This window comes from Mirounga leonina, unplaced genomic scaffold (assembly GCF_011800145.1).
Source record: "Mirounga leonina isolate KUSES-001 unplaced genomic scaffold, KU_Mleo_1.0 Mir_171, whole genome shotgun sequence".
Classification (NCBI taxonomy): Eukaryota; Metazoa; Chordata; class Mammalia; order Carnivora; family Phocidae; genus Mirounga; species Mirounga leonina.
The window spans coordinates 5,923,569-5,938,642 of record NW_023270436.1 but is presented as its reverse complement, the minus strand read 5'-3'; the positions used below and the strand labels follow the sequence as shown (position 1 = coordinate 5,938,642).

Below are 15,074 nucleotides of genomic sequence, written 5' to 3'. Positions count from 1 at the left end.
TAGTGCAGAGTTCCACGTGGCCCTCCCCCAGTGAGGACATCTTATACCCCCTAAGGCAGGTTGTCAAAACCGGGGAAGTGACGAGGGCACAGTGCTGTTAGCTCAGGTATAGCCTTTACCCGGATTCCATCAGGCTTTACATCCTCTCTCTCTCTCTCTCTGGTATGTATGTAGAGTTCTAGAACATTTTGTCGCGTGTGTGGCATAACCACCTCCACACTCCCGATCCAGAGCTGGGCCATCACCACAAAAAAAGCCCCTCCTGTCATCCCCTGGTAACACACCTTCCACCCGTGCTGACTCCTGGCAACCACCTGTCATTCTTTGTCGTGACAGTCGGTCGCTTCGAGAATGTTCTGTGCATGGAATCATACGTATGTAACCCTCTTTGATGGGCTTCTTTCACTTAGCCTCATGCCATGAGAATAGGTGGCTTTTAAAACACGCAGACGCACACAAACACACATGCACACAATCTCCTTTATCATCTTAGAAAATATGTATAAAAAAGTATGCACCTGTATTTTCCCAGAAGCTTCTGGAAAATATGCAAAATAGCAAATATTTTCAACACAAAGGGTTGTGAGGTTTCTTTTGTGTAATTTTTTTTAAAAAGGCTCTTACTGCTCGCATGTTGTCCGGATTTTGAACAGGAGTGTTGGGATCTCTGGTTCTTAGTCCCCACGCCATCCTTAGGGAGCAGCAGGCTTTGAATACTTGAGGTAGTCGTCTGCATCAGTGGCTACATCAGTAGTCTATGAGTGGCTGATTCGTCTTGAAAAATGAGTTACAGGAGAAGCTTTTTTTTTATAAAAAAGATTTTATTTATTTATTTGAGAGAGACTGAGAGCAAGAGAGAGAGAGAGCATGCGTGAGCAGGAGTTGAGGGGAGGGACAGAGGGAAAGGGAGAAGCAGACTCCCTACTGAGCAGGGAGCCCGATGCGGGGCTCAGTCCCAGGACCCCAGGATCATGACCTGAGCTGAAGGCAGATGCTTAACCGACTGAGCCACCCAGGCGCCCCCAGGAGATTTAATAATATGTTCAGGTCCAAATAAACAGGAAGCATATCTTCAGAGTGTGATTGCTAGGATTTAAAAAGTTGGACGGGTTCTATTCTTTAAGCCAGTGAAGATCTTCCTCAGCTTTCAAAGACAGTCCTCAAAGTTTGGTAAGACCTGCATTCTCTGAAATTAGTGCCTAATTTGTCATCGTTGAAAACGAAGGCCCCACCCTAAGGTATTGCTCTAGGAGGCAGTGCTCCACCTGAACACCTTTATGTCCATTTTCTTTGTGGAATGGTGTTCTGTTGCTTTCAGGTCATTTTCTTTCTTTGCTTTTCATTGTCTTTGATCACAAAAGACCCTGGCCAAAAAGATGACCGTCCTTTATAAGCTGGCCCGGGAGCAACTCTCCAAGCAACATCATTATGATTTTGGACTGAGAGCCCTGAAGTCCGTGTTGGTAATGGCTGGAGAGCTGAAGAGAGGCTCTTCTGACCTTAGAGAGGTAGGGGGCCACGCATGCGGGCGTCCTCTGGGGCTTCCTCCAGTTCTCCCGCACCGAACAAACACTGGGGTGAGAAGATGGGCTACAGTATGGTCCCCACTGGAAAGTTTTAGTCTTCGCTGTCACTTCATTTGGTTGCTGGCCTTAATTGAGTCTCTTATAATTTATTATTATTTTTTCTAATTTGACTAATTATCATAGGCCAAGTTGAAGGTCTTCACAGCACCAAAGTGTCTGCAGGAAGGTGGGGTGGAGGGGTGGGGACAAACCCCGTTCTCAGGAAGACATGAGCATAAGTTTGCGGTGTTTTTTCTGCTTTGCAATAAAAGCATGAGACTTCCTCTAAAGCAGACATCAGCCATGGCTGTTTTGTGGGCAGCAGGCTCCCATGTTTCTCCAGCGACTACACTTGCAGTGCTGTAGGTCTTATATTTTATATACAGTTTCATTTTATATTTCATAAGTGGATTTCTAGACTAGTCCCTGGGTCTTTCGGAAATATCTTTGAGGACGTCTCTTCCGTTCCATCCAGGATGTGGTGCTGATGAGGGCCCTTCGAGACATGAATCTGCCCAAGTTCGTATTTGAGGACGTCCCTCTTTTCCTTGGTTTGATTTCTGACCTGTTTCCTGGACTAGACTGCCCGCGCGTCCGCTACCCCGATTTTAACGATGCCGTGGAGCGGGTGCTGGAGGAGAGTGGCTACATTGTCCTACCTGTCCAGGTAAGTTGGTGTGCAAATGAGTCCACAGGCGGCATCTGGGTCCTTTCCATTTGAAAAAAATTAGATGTGGTAAAACACACCTAACATTTACCATCTTAAGCATTTCTCTCTCTCTCTCTCTTTTTTTTTTGTGGTGAAGTACCCATAACGAAAATTTTCATCTTACCCATTTTTCATACAGTTTAGCAGTGTTAAGTATATTCATATTGCTGTGAAACAGATCTCCACAACTTCTCCATCCTGCAAAACTGACACTCTGTCCCCATTAACCAACAACTCCGCATCCCCCTCCCTAGTCCCTGGCACCCACCCTTTCTGTCTCCATGAATCTGAGTCCTCTGGGGACCTCATGTAAGTGGCATCTTGCGGCATGCATCCTTTCGTGACTGGCTTATTTCACTCAGCATGTTCTCATGCCTCATCCATAGTGTGGCAGATATCAGAATCACCTTTCTTTTTGAGGCTGAGTCCTATTCCACGGTATGTACCTACCACCCTCCAGGTGTTTTTGGTATAATGTGATAAGTATTTCGTTTTGGGGTCCCACCATCTCGTGTTCTCTCCCCACCCCAAACTTTTTCTTTTTTCCAGAGTCACACTTACAAGAAAAATTAAATTAGATGTTACTGATAAGATTTTGATCGTCTGAAGTCTGTAAGGTTGTATATGTTGTCAGTAAGCCATAAATTATTGCCGGAGTGTTCTGCTGAGGGTGTAAATGCCTAAGGCTGCAGGACCAGAGTGGCCGCCTCTGGTCAGGCTGTCTCAGGGCGTCAGGCTCCCCAGAAGCCTCGGGCTGCGGCAGCAGGTACCAGCCACAGATGAGAGAGCTCTCTGCACCTTTCCTGACCCTGATGTTTTCTTCTGGATGTGGTTGTTTAGGAAGGGAATGTGAAATGGCGTAGCAGCTATGGAAAAATAGTCTAGCAGAGTCCCAATACGTTAACGGTAGAGTTACCATATGCCCCAGAATCCCACTCCTGTGTACCTACCCAGGGGAAATGAAAACATAGGTCCACGTAAGAACTTTCACACAAATGTTCGTAGCACCATTATTCGTAAGAGCCCAGAAATAGAAACAATGCAGATGTTCACCCATGGATGAATAAACCTATCCACTGTGGGTAGGTTTATTGTGGATGCAATCTATCCACACAGTGGAATAGTACCCAGCCACAAAGAAGAAGTCAGTCCTGACCCACGCCGCAACGTGGATGGACCGTGAGAACATGCGAAGTGAGAGTAGCCAGACACGAAGGCCTGCATATACCGTGGGAGCAGTGTCAGCAGCTGGGGGGTGGGGATGAGTGAATGCAGAGTTTTGGGGGTGATGAAAATGTTCTAAAATTGAATGTGGTAATGCTGCACATACTAAGACCCAATGAACTGCACACTTAAATGGGTGAATTGTGTGGTATGTGATTTATAACTCAACAAAGCTGTTTAAAAAAAAAAAAAAAAGATGTGTTTACTCCTGCCAATGGTTGCCCCACAGGTGGATAAAGTGGTTCAGATGTTCGAGACCATGTTAACCCGCCACACGACCATGGTGGTGGGGCCCACCGGAGGGGGCAAGTCCGTGGTCATTAATGCTCTGTGTCAGGCCCAGACCAAGTGAGTATGACCCCGAGGGGAGGGCCTGGTTGCCAGGGTGGTGTCCCGGTCAGGATGGTAGTGGTATCACCTAACCCCACTTTGCTTTCTCAATTCCTGGGAGGTAAAATTTGTCATAAAACACTGCCTTTTAAAAATTTTTTTATTTATTTATTTATTCAATGTATTTAGAGAGTTGGGGGAGGGGGGGACGGAATCTCAAGCAGACTCGTGCTGAGCGTGGACCCTGATGTGGGGCTCGATCTCACGACTCTGAGATCATGACCTGAACTGAAATCAAGTCAGATGCTTAACTGACTGAGCCACCCAGGTGCTGCAAACACTGCATTTTTTTAAAATTACAAAAGCAAAAAGTTCATTCATGTTTGAAACTACATATAGCTACCAAAAGAAGACATTTTTAATCCAGGTGTAATCCAGTTAGAAAGGAACACAAAACATTTTTAATGCATTGGACGTATGGCCACCAATTACTTTCATGACCCAATCATCTTCAGAATTGCATACAATACAAAAAGAGAGAAGAGGGGCACCCATTACACAGGGTCAATATTCAGTCCTGAGTACTGAAATCTGAACACATCAGTGTCCTAAACACCATGTTAGACTCAGAGCGTCTCTACTTGTTTCATTGCTGATTTGCTAGTTTAGAAGGCAAAACAGTGACCCTTTCGTGCATCAGACTATGACTGGGTTTATCTGTGAGAGGAGTGTTTCACAAACAGCCTTATAAGGATATTTTGAAAATTAACTTAAGTTGTATTTTCCTGGTGTTCAGGTTGCTCTTTCCAAGTAAATCAGGACACTCACCATTATGCAATACTATTATGGTATCAGAGTGGCCAAAAACAGAGTGTCCTCTCTCCAAAGGCCTTATCGCCAGCCCAGTGGGAGCATTGCTGGTCCAAGGGAAAGGGACCTCACACTCCTAATACAGAATATTCTGAAGACCTGTAGTGAATGTAGTGCCTATCCTTATACTGAGTTGGTTCTTCTGACTTCTCACTTTTCTCTTAAGCAAGAACTAGCTTCCACAAAGACTTCATGCTAATATTCCAGCAAAAATCTAAATCAAGCCTTATAATCTTTGTGACTAACATTTCTAGATAGTCTATAAAGCTAATAAGTAAGTGTCATTTTTTTTTTTTCTTATTTCTTCTTACGTTTCTTATGAGAAAACCAGTGGACAGTGGCTTACTGATTTTAAATGGGTGTGCCATAGCCATCCTGCCTTTTATTCTTTTTTTTAATATTTTACTTATTCACGAGAGACAGAGGCAGAGGGAGAAGCAGGCTCCCTGCTAAGCAGGGAGCCTGATGTGGGCTCGATCCCAGGACCCTGAGATCATGACCTGAGCCAAAGGCAGATGCTTAACCCTGAGATCATGACCTGAGCCATCCAGGTACCCCTGCCTTTTATTCTTTAATTAATTCATCATAGGTAATTGATAGAACTTCATTTACATGTGTGTATTTACATGTCACCATTATTTTTATTTACTTATTTAGTTAATTATGAACTACTGTTTGTGTGTAGTCTGGTTTTCTGTAGATGAATTAATCCCATAATGTTACAGGAATTTATAGGCATTATGGTGGCAAATGCCCTGTCTACACGATTTATAAAGTCAGCAACACAGAGCAGATATCCTGTAAATATGAGGGATTGAACATTAGTAGTCCAAGGGTGTGTTATGTTGTCCTGGATGACTATTATCTCCTATAAGCTAATTAAGAAATATTTACATAAATTGTCATAGGCATGAACATATAACTTAGCCTCTCGATGCCCTCAAAAGGCAAAGCTGTGTTTTTAGTTCAGACCTTACTTGTGTTGGGGCCACATTTTCGGTGAAACATGGTTCCCTTGCATTTAGTGTAAGCCATTAACAGTAAGTGGGAAGCCCAGCGGAGAGTTTGTGTGGGTTGTGTTGTGTTTTATTTTACTTAAATTCGATTAGCCAACATATAGTAGTACATCATTAGTTTCAGATGTGTGGATTGCATTTTAATTCTGGATTGGATCTAAAACATCAAATCCCCACACAGGTGGCCCAGACTGTTTTCCTAATGCGTTTAGGCCACCTGGACCACAGCTGAAGCCTCTCCTTTGATTTAGGCTTGGGCTGATGACAAAGTTGTACATCCTGAATCCCAAAGCCATGAGTGTCATAGAGCTCTATGGCATCCTGGACCCCACTACCCGAGACTGGACAGATGGAGTGCTGTCAAACATCTTCAGGGAGATCAACAGGCCAACAGATAAGAAGGAGCGAAAGTGAGTACCTTTGTGAGTAGGAGAGAGCCTGGGTTAGTTCATGTTAATTATCTAAATGTTACGGGTAAAAAAGACAATGTACGGTATTGCAGTTTCATGCATGGATGCCCACAGACCTAGAGTCAGATGTTGAGGGCCCTGTTCACAAAGTACCGGGTGGGATCTTAGTTCTCTATGTGTTATCTCTGTCTCCTTGACTGTGAGGATACTCTCCCCTCTGTAAGGGTACTTGTCATTGGAGAAGGCCCCACCTGGATAATCTAAGATGCTGTCATCTTGAGATCTTTAATTACATCAGCAAAGACCCCCCTGTCCCCCCAAATAAGGTCTCATCACAAGTTCTGGATGGACATATCTTTTGGGGGCCACCATTCAACCCATTGCACATGGGTATATAAAATATTTCCCTTTTCTCTTAACCTTACCATGAGAAAACTTGGTGTAAAAACCAGTGATAAATAGCCATTGCTATTCAGTCTCAGTTTCAAGAAAAAAATGAGATCGTGGTACTGTCTGTCTCCATGGACAGCTGCTACTGAGCTTCTGCAGATTGTTCCTATGCCAGAATGCAGGTCTGTGTTGTCAGCCCTCCAGTCTGCAAGAGAAGCAAGACATCCAGATTTTTGTGTGAAGTTTCTTAATTCTTAATTTCTCAATTCAATGTTGCTGACTGACTCAAACAGTTTTTGTAAGATTATTTATTTGAGGGAGAGAGAGTGCACGAGTGGAGGGGCAGAGGGAGAGAATCTCCAAGCATAGTCCCTGCTGAGCACCGAGCCCGAAGTGGGACCTGAGCCCATGACCCATGAGATCATGACCTGAGCAGAACCCAAAAGTTGGACGCTCAACTGAACAAGCCACACAGGGGCCTGGACTCAATTTTTATGTTGTTGTTGTTGTTTTTCCATTTGATTTTATGCATCAAAGCTCTGGACCAAGTTGGGTGCTCTGTCACAGGTCCTGGGACAAAACTCCAGGAAAAAGACATCAGCATGAATGGGGAGGTTCATGAACTTTACATAAAGCAAAGGCTTTTAAACATGCAGTCTAGTTGTTTATAGCTGTAGACATGACTGGTTTTCTTTATTTCTCCAGGTTGGAGATTTACAGTATGCCTCTTCCAAAGCTTGGCTTACTTTTCTTTGCTACAGGTATATTTTATTTGATGGTGATGTAGATGCTCTGTGGGTGGAAAACATGAATTCTGTGATGGATGACAACAAACTGTTGACGTTGGCCAATGGTGAGCGCATTCGGCTTCAAGCACACTGTGCTCTGCTCTTTGAGGCAAGTAGTGATGAAAAATAATTTTTAATATGTCTTTTAATTAAAAATTTAAATGTTCATTAAATTGGTAGTAAATATAGATGACTAAAGAAAACCCAAACAATGCAGAAGAGTTTTTATGATGAGTACAACTCAGTACTCCCCCTACTCCTCTTATCCCTCTTTATTGAATCCCAGAAGTAACTACTTTTCACTCTTGCATTACTTCTGATCATTATCCTAGTTTCAGTAAATAACACACTTAGCATGCTGTTCCTTCCTTCCAGTCTATGCTATGACTGCTATGAAAGTGAGAGTTCATCTCTCATGCCACTAGCTTACTCCCCTCCTCAGAATACTATATTGCTAAATCAGTTAAATCAGTAAACAGTATTTGCATTATTATGTATATGGAAATATTTACTGTAGAGCCAACTAGTATACTGTTATTTTTACTTTCTTTTAGAGTCTTTTTTTAAAATCTGGAGTTTGTAGTTGCCTTCTTTTTTCTCTCACACTATTTGCCTTTACCTTTTCTTCATTTGTTTGAAATTTTCAAACTTTTTATCTTATCTTTTGAACCTGTTTCACAGTGGTGGCCCTGAGACTTGCTTTCACTTTGGCTTAGTGTCAATGCTGTTTTTAACTTGGCCTGCAAAATTTGTCGATGCATGAATATTTGTGCATATCATTCTTATTGGTTGACTGAACTGTGTTTTTTCAGAGAGATAAGTGTGTTATATTTATAGTTTAGGTGCATACATATTAAGTTTTATACTACCCAATCTCAACTATGTTTTAAAAAAGTGAAGAAAAAAGACTGAGAGGAAAATACTCCAAAACAATGTTTGTTTCTTGGTGTTGGGATTTTGGATAACTTATTTTCTCCTCTATAGTTTTCTATTTTTGTCAGGTAGTCTAAAGTATATTAATTTTCACGTTAATTTATAGTTAAAGAAAACTTAAAAAGGTGCTACATCAGAATGTAATAATCTTCCCATGATAAACTTAAGTGTTCAGTTAGAAGCCTCATGAAAGCTGTGTTAATCTGGGTATGACATGGGTTTTATGCAGTTGAAAAAACTTTACATAAAGCAAAGGCTTTTAAACATGCAGTCTAGTTGTTTATAGCTGTAGACATGACTGGTTTTCTTTATTTCTCCAGGTTGGAGATTTACAGTATGCCTCTCCTGCAACTGTGTCTCGATGTGGAATGGTTTATGTGGATCCTAAAAACTTGAAATATCAACCATTCTGGAAAAAATGGGTTAATGAAATACAAAACAAGGTGGAAATTATTTCTAAAATGAACTTAAAAGTTATTAGTACTAGTGGTTAGTTGGATAAACATAATCCAGAGGGATGTTTGTAGTTAAAGCCATGACCTTGACCTTGATCTGTTTATGATCTTAAGCACTTAGTGTTATTAATAAATTGGATGAAAACATGGAAGATACACTTAGGAGATTTCCAGATAATTCCATAACTGATGGGATAGGTAATGATTTTGATAATATAGATCAGGGGCTGATAATTTTTTCCGTAAAGGGATAGAGAATAAATATTTTAAGGTCTGTGGGCCATATGGTTTCTTTTGCAACTACTGAACTATGCCATTGTGGCCTGAAAGCAGCCACTGTAGGTGAATGGGCATATCTATGTACCAATAAAACTTTATTTACATAAACAGGTGGTGGGCCAGATTTGGCTTGCGGGTTGTAGTTGGCAAATCCTGGTCCAGCCAGGCCCAGCTATTAAGAGACTTGTCTCTAGAGGGGCTGGGCCCAGCTTTTACTTAATTGGATGAATGTTGTATGTGAAGGACCTAGCTTGTCATGTAATTGAGTTCTGATGGTTTTAGTTAACTTCAAACTCTGTCATGTGTCACGTGACTGCTAAAACCTGTATCATTGTACAAAAGGCTTCATTAAAAAGTGCAGAGTGGGAGCCTGGGTGGCTCAGTCAAGCGTCTGCCTTTGGCTCAGGTCATGATCCCAGGGTCCTGGGATCGAGCCTCACATCAGGCTCCCTGCTCAGTGGGGAGTCTCTTTCTCCCTCTGTCCCTCCCCCTGCTTGTGCTCTTGTTCTTTCTCTCTCAGATAAATAAAAAAAAATCTTAAAAAAAAAAAAAGTGCAGAGATAGGTGTGACAGTCATGTGAAGGTTGTGAGGCCCACACACATGTGAAGATGTGACCACACCCAGGACACCATGACCATATTCTCAAAGTATCACTAGAAGGACCATTAGGCTGATGGTGAATTGGAAACCAGGACATAATTATCCCACAGAAGAGAAGACCAAGGGGAGCATGATAGGACCATGGGAGGCATTGCTGTAAGGGAGAGAGGGCTGTCTAATGGCCCATGCAATCTCTGGTGGTCCTCAATGCCTTGATAGGGAGAGGGGCCTTCTGTTGCTTTGCACTCTCTGCAAGATGACTATGGCCATGTAACTTGAATTCAAAGATAATCAGCCCCATTGCTGTCAAATGGGATCTGCTATCCTCCCTCCCTCCCCGGTGGTGGGGTAGACTCTATGGCAGTGAAATGAAATGCTTCACGATGAAAGTGCACTATAGGGGACAAATCTCTACAAATATAAGGCACTATTACCAGAGTTTACTCACCTGTCAAATTTATCATTCATCAGAAGACCTTTCTCATCCCTCTTTTGCCAAGATAAGCTTTCCACTAGCTTCCATTTAAATAAAGGAATCCTTGAAAATGCATTGGAATTCTGCTCTTTTATAGGTAGAGCAGGGCAATTTAGAGAGTCTCTTTGAGAAATACGTGCCCTATCTCATCGATGTGATAGTAGAAGGGATAGTGGATGGAAGACAAGGCGAGAAGCTGAAGACAATAGTCCCTCAGACAGACCTAAATATGGTAAGAAACTATCTCTGTTAGCAAAGAGAAATTCTTCCCTAAAGGTGGACCCACAGTCCAGGGGAAGCAGAGATGCTAGGGGGGTGAACTGTAACATTGCAGGTTACTGACAAGGAAGACACAGCTCTTCCTTCAGGGACCCTGTGCAGGACAAGATGCCAGGCTCCATCTGATTGAACCAATATGGTGGGTCATAAGTTCCCATCACTCTGGGACCTGGGATCCCAGGATTTAGGACCAGAACTGACCCTGGGGTGGGGGGAGTACAATATATGGGCTGATCGGGGATTTTCCTGTGCACTAGGTAACCCAGTTAACCAAGATGTTGGATGCACTACTAGAAGGAGAAATAGAGGACCCCGACCTTCTGGAGTGCTATTTCTTAGAGGCTCTGTACTGTTCTCTGGGCGCTTCTCTGCTCGAGGATGGAAGGATTAAATTTGATGAATGTATTAAACGACTTGCTTCTTTGCCTTCTGCCGATACGGAAGGAGAATGGGCCAATCCCGGGGAATTGCCAAGTAAGAACTGAATGCAACCTGTTTTCCTGCTCAGAATGCTTTTGGGGAGGTTTTTAGAGGAAGTGACCTTGCTTTTCCACGTGTTTGCCTGTATGGGTTTTGCAGCTCGTTTGCTTCTGTGGACAAACATGCAATGGTCAGAGCCCCTGGTGTATCCTCAGAAGTTCCGATGCATGAGCTGGAGCCCCGGTGGCTTTTCATGTTGACTAAACTTTTTTCCTCTGAGGCTAGGCACTTGCTGCCTTCCCTTTGTTTAAGTTTTTAAAATTTGTCACACTTCGCCTGACTTTGAGTTTCTTCTCCTTTGGACTTACCTTTTTTTTTTTTTAAACCGCCTCTCTAAATTTCCACGACTTAATTCAGCTGCTGTCTTCCCAAGTATTTGAACAGAAGGTGATCAAGTGAGGATCGGTAGGTCATTCCTAGGAGATCCTCATATTAAAGTTTTAGGTTTGTGAAAAAATGCGCATGCTCCAAGAACTATATTTGGTGAAAGCATGCCTTTTTCAAGAACTATACATAACACTAGGATCCGTCTTTGTCTGTTTCTTGATGATATTTGAATATGACTTGGCCCGTAGACATCTTTCCAAGTCGTAGTCTATCCTCATTACCTCGGGTGTTCTTTTGAACGCATAGAGTAAAATGGTCTCAGGTCTTTCTAATGGAGACCACTGAGCAAATTAAAGATGTTTTTCAAGTCCCCGCCCTCTTGGGTGGCAGTTTGCTCAGACTTTCCCAGCTCGGCAAGCCTCCTTTGGGTGAGTGCTTCCCAACTCTGCATGCCACGTGGGCTTCGTGTGGCAGTCATCAGCAAGCCCCTCACTCGGGGGCCCTAGTGTGCTCTCGTTTTGGGGACCTGAGTGGCCCTGTGGACACCTCATTTCCAGATGCCTTCTGCCCTCAACCCCAGCAATGGGTCCCCTGACCTCATTCATGCTAGCTCAAAACACCCGGCACTGTGTCTGCATCGTCTATGTATATTGGCCTCCGTGACTCCAGCCATACCTGTCCATCTGGGCCTCGCGGGGACTGCCACCCACCTCTCTTCTTGTCCCCTCTCTAGCCCAACCCTGTGCTCCTTGCTTTTCTCTTCGCGTCCTTCACTGTTGGTCTATTACCCTCTCTTGTCCCAACCCCTGGCCCCCTTGCCCTGTTGTCCTTTCTGAAATCCCCGTGAGGAGCCCTGAATCTGTCTTATGTGCTTCTCCAGGGCTGAGTGACACAGAAAACCACGAATTCAGACTGCTGCCTCCGTAAATGGAGTCTCGGCCTTGAACTCTCCCGTCCTCACGGGTAGCCTCCCTTTCTTCCCCCCAGACCACCTGACCCTCTCCCCTCGCTCTGCAGAAGATCGTTCTTGCTTCCACAGGAAAAATGGAAGGCATCAGATTCCCCCAGACTTGTTCCGCTCCCCATCTCCCTGCTCAGGGAGGAGGTGGCCCCGGCCACAGAGGCTGCCCTGCACTTTGGGGCTTGCCCTCCTGCCGCTCAGGGGCCCGCTTCCTCGCTGGGCTCCTCTTGAGCTATCTCTCCCGTCTCTCCCCTACTGACCCCATCCCAGCCACTCCTGGACCTGCTCAGGTGACACCTTCCTAATCCTGTCTCCTTCTAGAGACGTCTCTCTGCCTGTTTCCTTTTAAGGCCATGCATCCTTCAAAGGCTGGCTGCAAGCTCTGTCCTCTCATCCCTCTCGCTTCTCAACCCACAGCCACCACCTCCTCGCCCCACAGCTGAAATGTGCTTCCAGCAAGCATCCCCCCTGCCCTCTCTGCCAGAGCCCATGGGCCTTCTTGCCCTCGCTGTCCTGACCTTGCCCCAGCGTCCAGTGCGGCTGACCACGCCCTGCCCTCTTGAAATGTTCTTCCTCTGCCCTGCGGGCCACTCCTGCCCGTCTCCTTCCTCCGCCCCTTCCTCACATTGGGGTTCAGTCCTCCAGCCTCCTTTTGTGCTTCATGTCCTCACGGAGTGCTGGCCATGTGCCCACATCTTCTGACTGCCAGTCTCCTTCCCTTCTGTGCCTTCTCCTGGTTCCCTAGCTCAGTTCTGTTGAAATCTATCATCATCTACAATCACCTGTCTGCCTGCCTTGCACACTGGTGACCTTGATACTTTTTCCCCCACAACCTGTCATTTCTGTCTGTCACCCCCACCCCTGCCATCTCTCGTGAGCTCCTGTCACCTGTGCCCCGGGCAAGGCAGGGGCCTCATAAACACATCTCCCAGTCTCTCCTTACCTCCTCCAGATGTGTTTTCCTCTACAGTCCTACTGGTCATTGCATATGCAGATCTGACCACGTCTCCCCCAAGAGGCTAATGTCAGTGGCTCCCCAGGACCCACAGGGTGGAGAACCAGCATGTGGAATGGTCAACCGGGTTCTTCATGCAACAGCCCTGCGGCCCTTCTAGCTTGACTTCGCCTGCTCCCTCTTGCACTACCCACTCACTCCTTTCTGTTCCTCCAGCCACCAGCCATGCTCTCTTCTCCCTCTGACAGAGCCTCCCGGTGGCCCCCAGGGCTCTCAGCTCAGGACTGCCCACCTTTCAGGTCTCAGATTGGATGGCATTTCCTTTGGGAAAGGTTCCCCCAGTGCTAGCTGTAAGAGTTGGCATTGCTGGGGCCTACGGGGTCCCCAGAAGTCTGTCTGGGAGGAGGTGCCCGAGGGAGATTTCCTTAGAGCTGAGTTTGCGGAGCACCCTGTGAGTGGTGTTCAGGTACAAAGAGGTTTGTGCTCTGGGGAGGCCCGGGGCGTCCCATGCTCCCTGTGGCACCCGGTGCTGCCCCTTCCTGGTTAGACGCCCTCACGCGGTGCCCGTGCACCTGGGCTTGCCCTGTAGCAGAACATAGCACCACCCACCGCGGGCCCACCAACACCTGGCAGCCTAGGGACCGGGCCTGTCCGCCTCTCTCTCGTGTTCTCAGGGAAGGGACTCAGCGGCTCTCCGCCCAGTGGACGGGAACGTTCATTGGGATACTCAGTTAAGTTGCCGTCCAGGGAACAGGGAGCATTAGCTCAACTCTAGCATGTGCCAAAGCTGATTCTGAAGTTCCAGGTCTAGGACTGAAGTGAAATCAGGCTACTGTTTACCGCAGGTCACCTTCCAACCTTGTATGACTTTCATTTTGATTCCACGCGGAAGAAATGGATACCGTGGAATCAATTAGTTCCTGACTATGTGCACAGCCCCAAGAGGAAATTCATCGACATCCTGGGTAAGTGAGAAGCAAACCCCGTTCTTGGTTTAACCGTGTGGGGCTCTCGTTCCGTGAGGCAGGAGCACGGGTCCGGTGGCCTCTGTGGCCCTCCCAAGGCCCACTCAGTGTGCGGGCTGGCCCCGGAAGGAATGAAGGACGAGAGAAAGAGGAACGAGCGAGGTTGCAGCGTGCAACCTCGGGGTTGCGTGCCGTGGACGTTTCTGTGTCGAGCTGTATTTTGAATGCGCCCCTCTGGCTATTTAGGTAATAGTGGCTGATAGAGGGAGACGTACCCAGTTCCTCAGGAGCCGGTCAGGATTAAAAACGACCAGTGGGTAGGACTGAGCCAGACCCGGCTTCATCTTCGGAGCAAGTCGTTGGTCAGGAAACCAGGCCCTGCAGAGAGGTGACTGATGTAAGCCACGGAGACGCTGAGTTTTTAATATCCTGATATCCAGCAGAACTGGATATCAAAAACCCATTTGGGTATTCTAAATATGGCTGTGGCAGTGATAGGAATGTGTCCAACTCACCAAACTAGACCCTTGACGTGGGTGGATTTCATGGTGTGTAGGTTATATCTCCGTAAAGCTATTAAAGATAAATGGTTGGGGTAAGGAGATTCTCCTAAGCAGATAGCACCCACCCCTGCGTTTTCAAGGTCACATCTTGGGTTTTCGCTGATGCTTTTTGTGGGTTGTTTGGGATTCCGTGGAGTTCTGTGTTGCCACCTGCCCATCCGCTGGCGTTTCCGGGATGCTCCCATGCCTAACATGTTCCTCAGTTCATACAGTGGATACAACACGCATGACGTGGATGCTGGAACAGATGGTCAAGATCAAGCAGCCTGTTATTTTGGTCGGTGAATCTGGCACCTCCAAGACAGCCACTACCCAGAACTTCCTCAAAAATCTGAATGAAGAGATCAATGTAAGTCATTGTACTCATTTGTTACCTACGGCTGCGTAACAAACAACCCCAACGTGTAGCAAGTGCAACCGACGCTCTGTATCTCACCGTTTCTGTGGGTCAGGAATCTCGGAGTGGCTCCGCTGGGTGGTTTGAGCTCAGACTCTCTGC

At 45.8% G+C, this 15,074-nt stretch overlaps 1 protein-coding gene across 1 annotated transcript in view; it reads left to right on the top strand.

Moving 5' to 3' along the window:
- Positions 1–15,074, top strand: part of DNAH10 (dynein axonemal heavy chain 10) — a 131,530-nt gene that overhangs the window by 70,242 nt on the left and 46,214 nt on the right. Inside the window, exons 36-45 of the mRNA XM_035016704.1 lie at positions 1,362–1,508; positions 2,041–2,232; positions 3,728–3,846; positions 5,966–6,124; positions 7,276–7,411; positions 8,556–8,678; positions 10,143–10,277; positions 10,582–10,798; positions 13,893–14,012; positions 14,779–14,924. Coding sequence (XP_034872595.1) covers positions 1,362–1,508; positions 2,041–2,232; positions 3,728–3,846; positions 5,966–6,124; positions 7,276–7,411; positions 8,556–8,678; positions 10,143–10,277; positions 10,582–10,798; positions 13,893–14,012; positions 14,779–14,924 — 1,494 coding nt within the window. The remainder of the gene's footprint in view (positions 1–1,361; positions 1,509–2,040; positions 2,233–3,727; positions 3,847–5,965; positions 6,125–7,275; positions 7,412–8,555; positions 8,679–10,142; positions 10,278–10,581; positions 10,799–13,892; positions 14,013–14,778; positions 14,925–15,074) is intronic.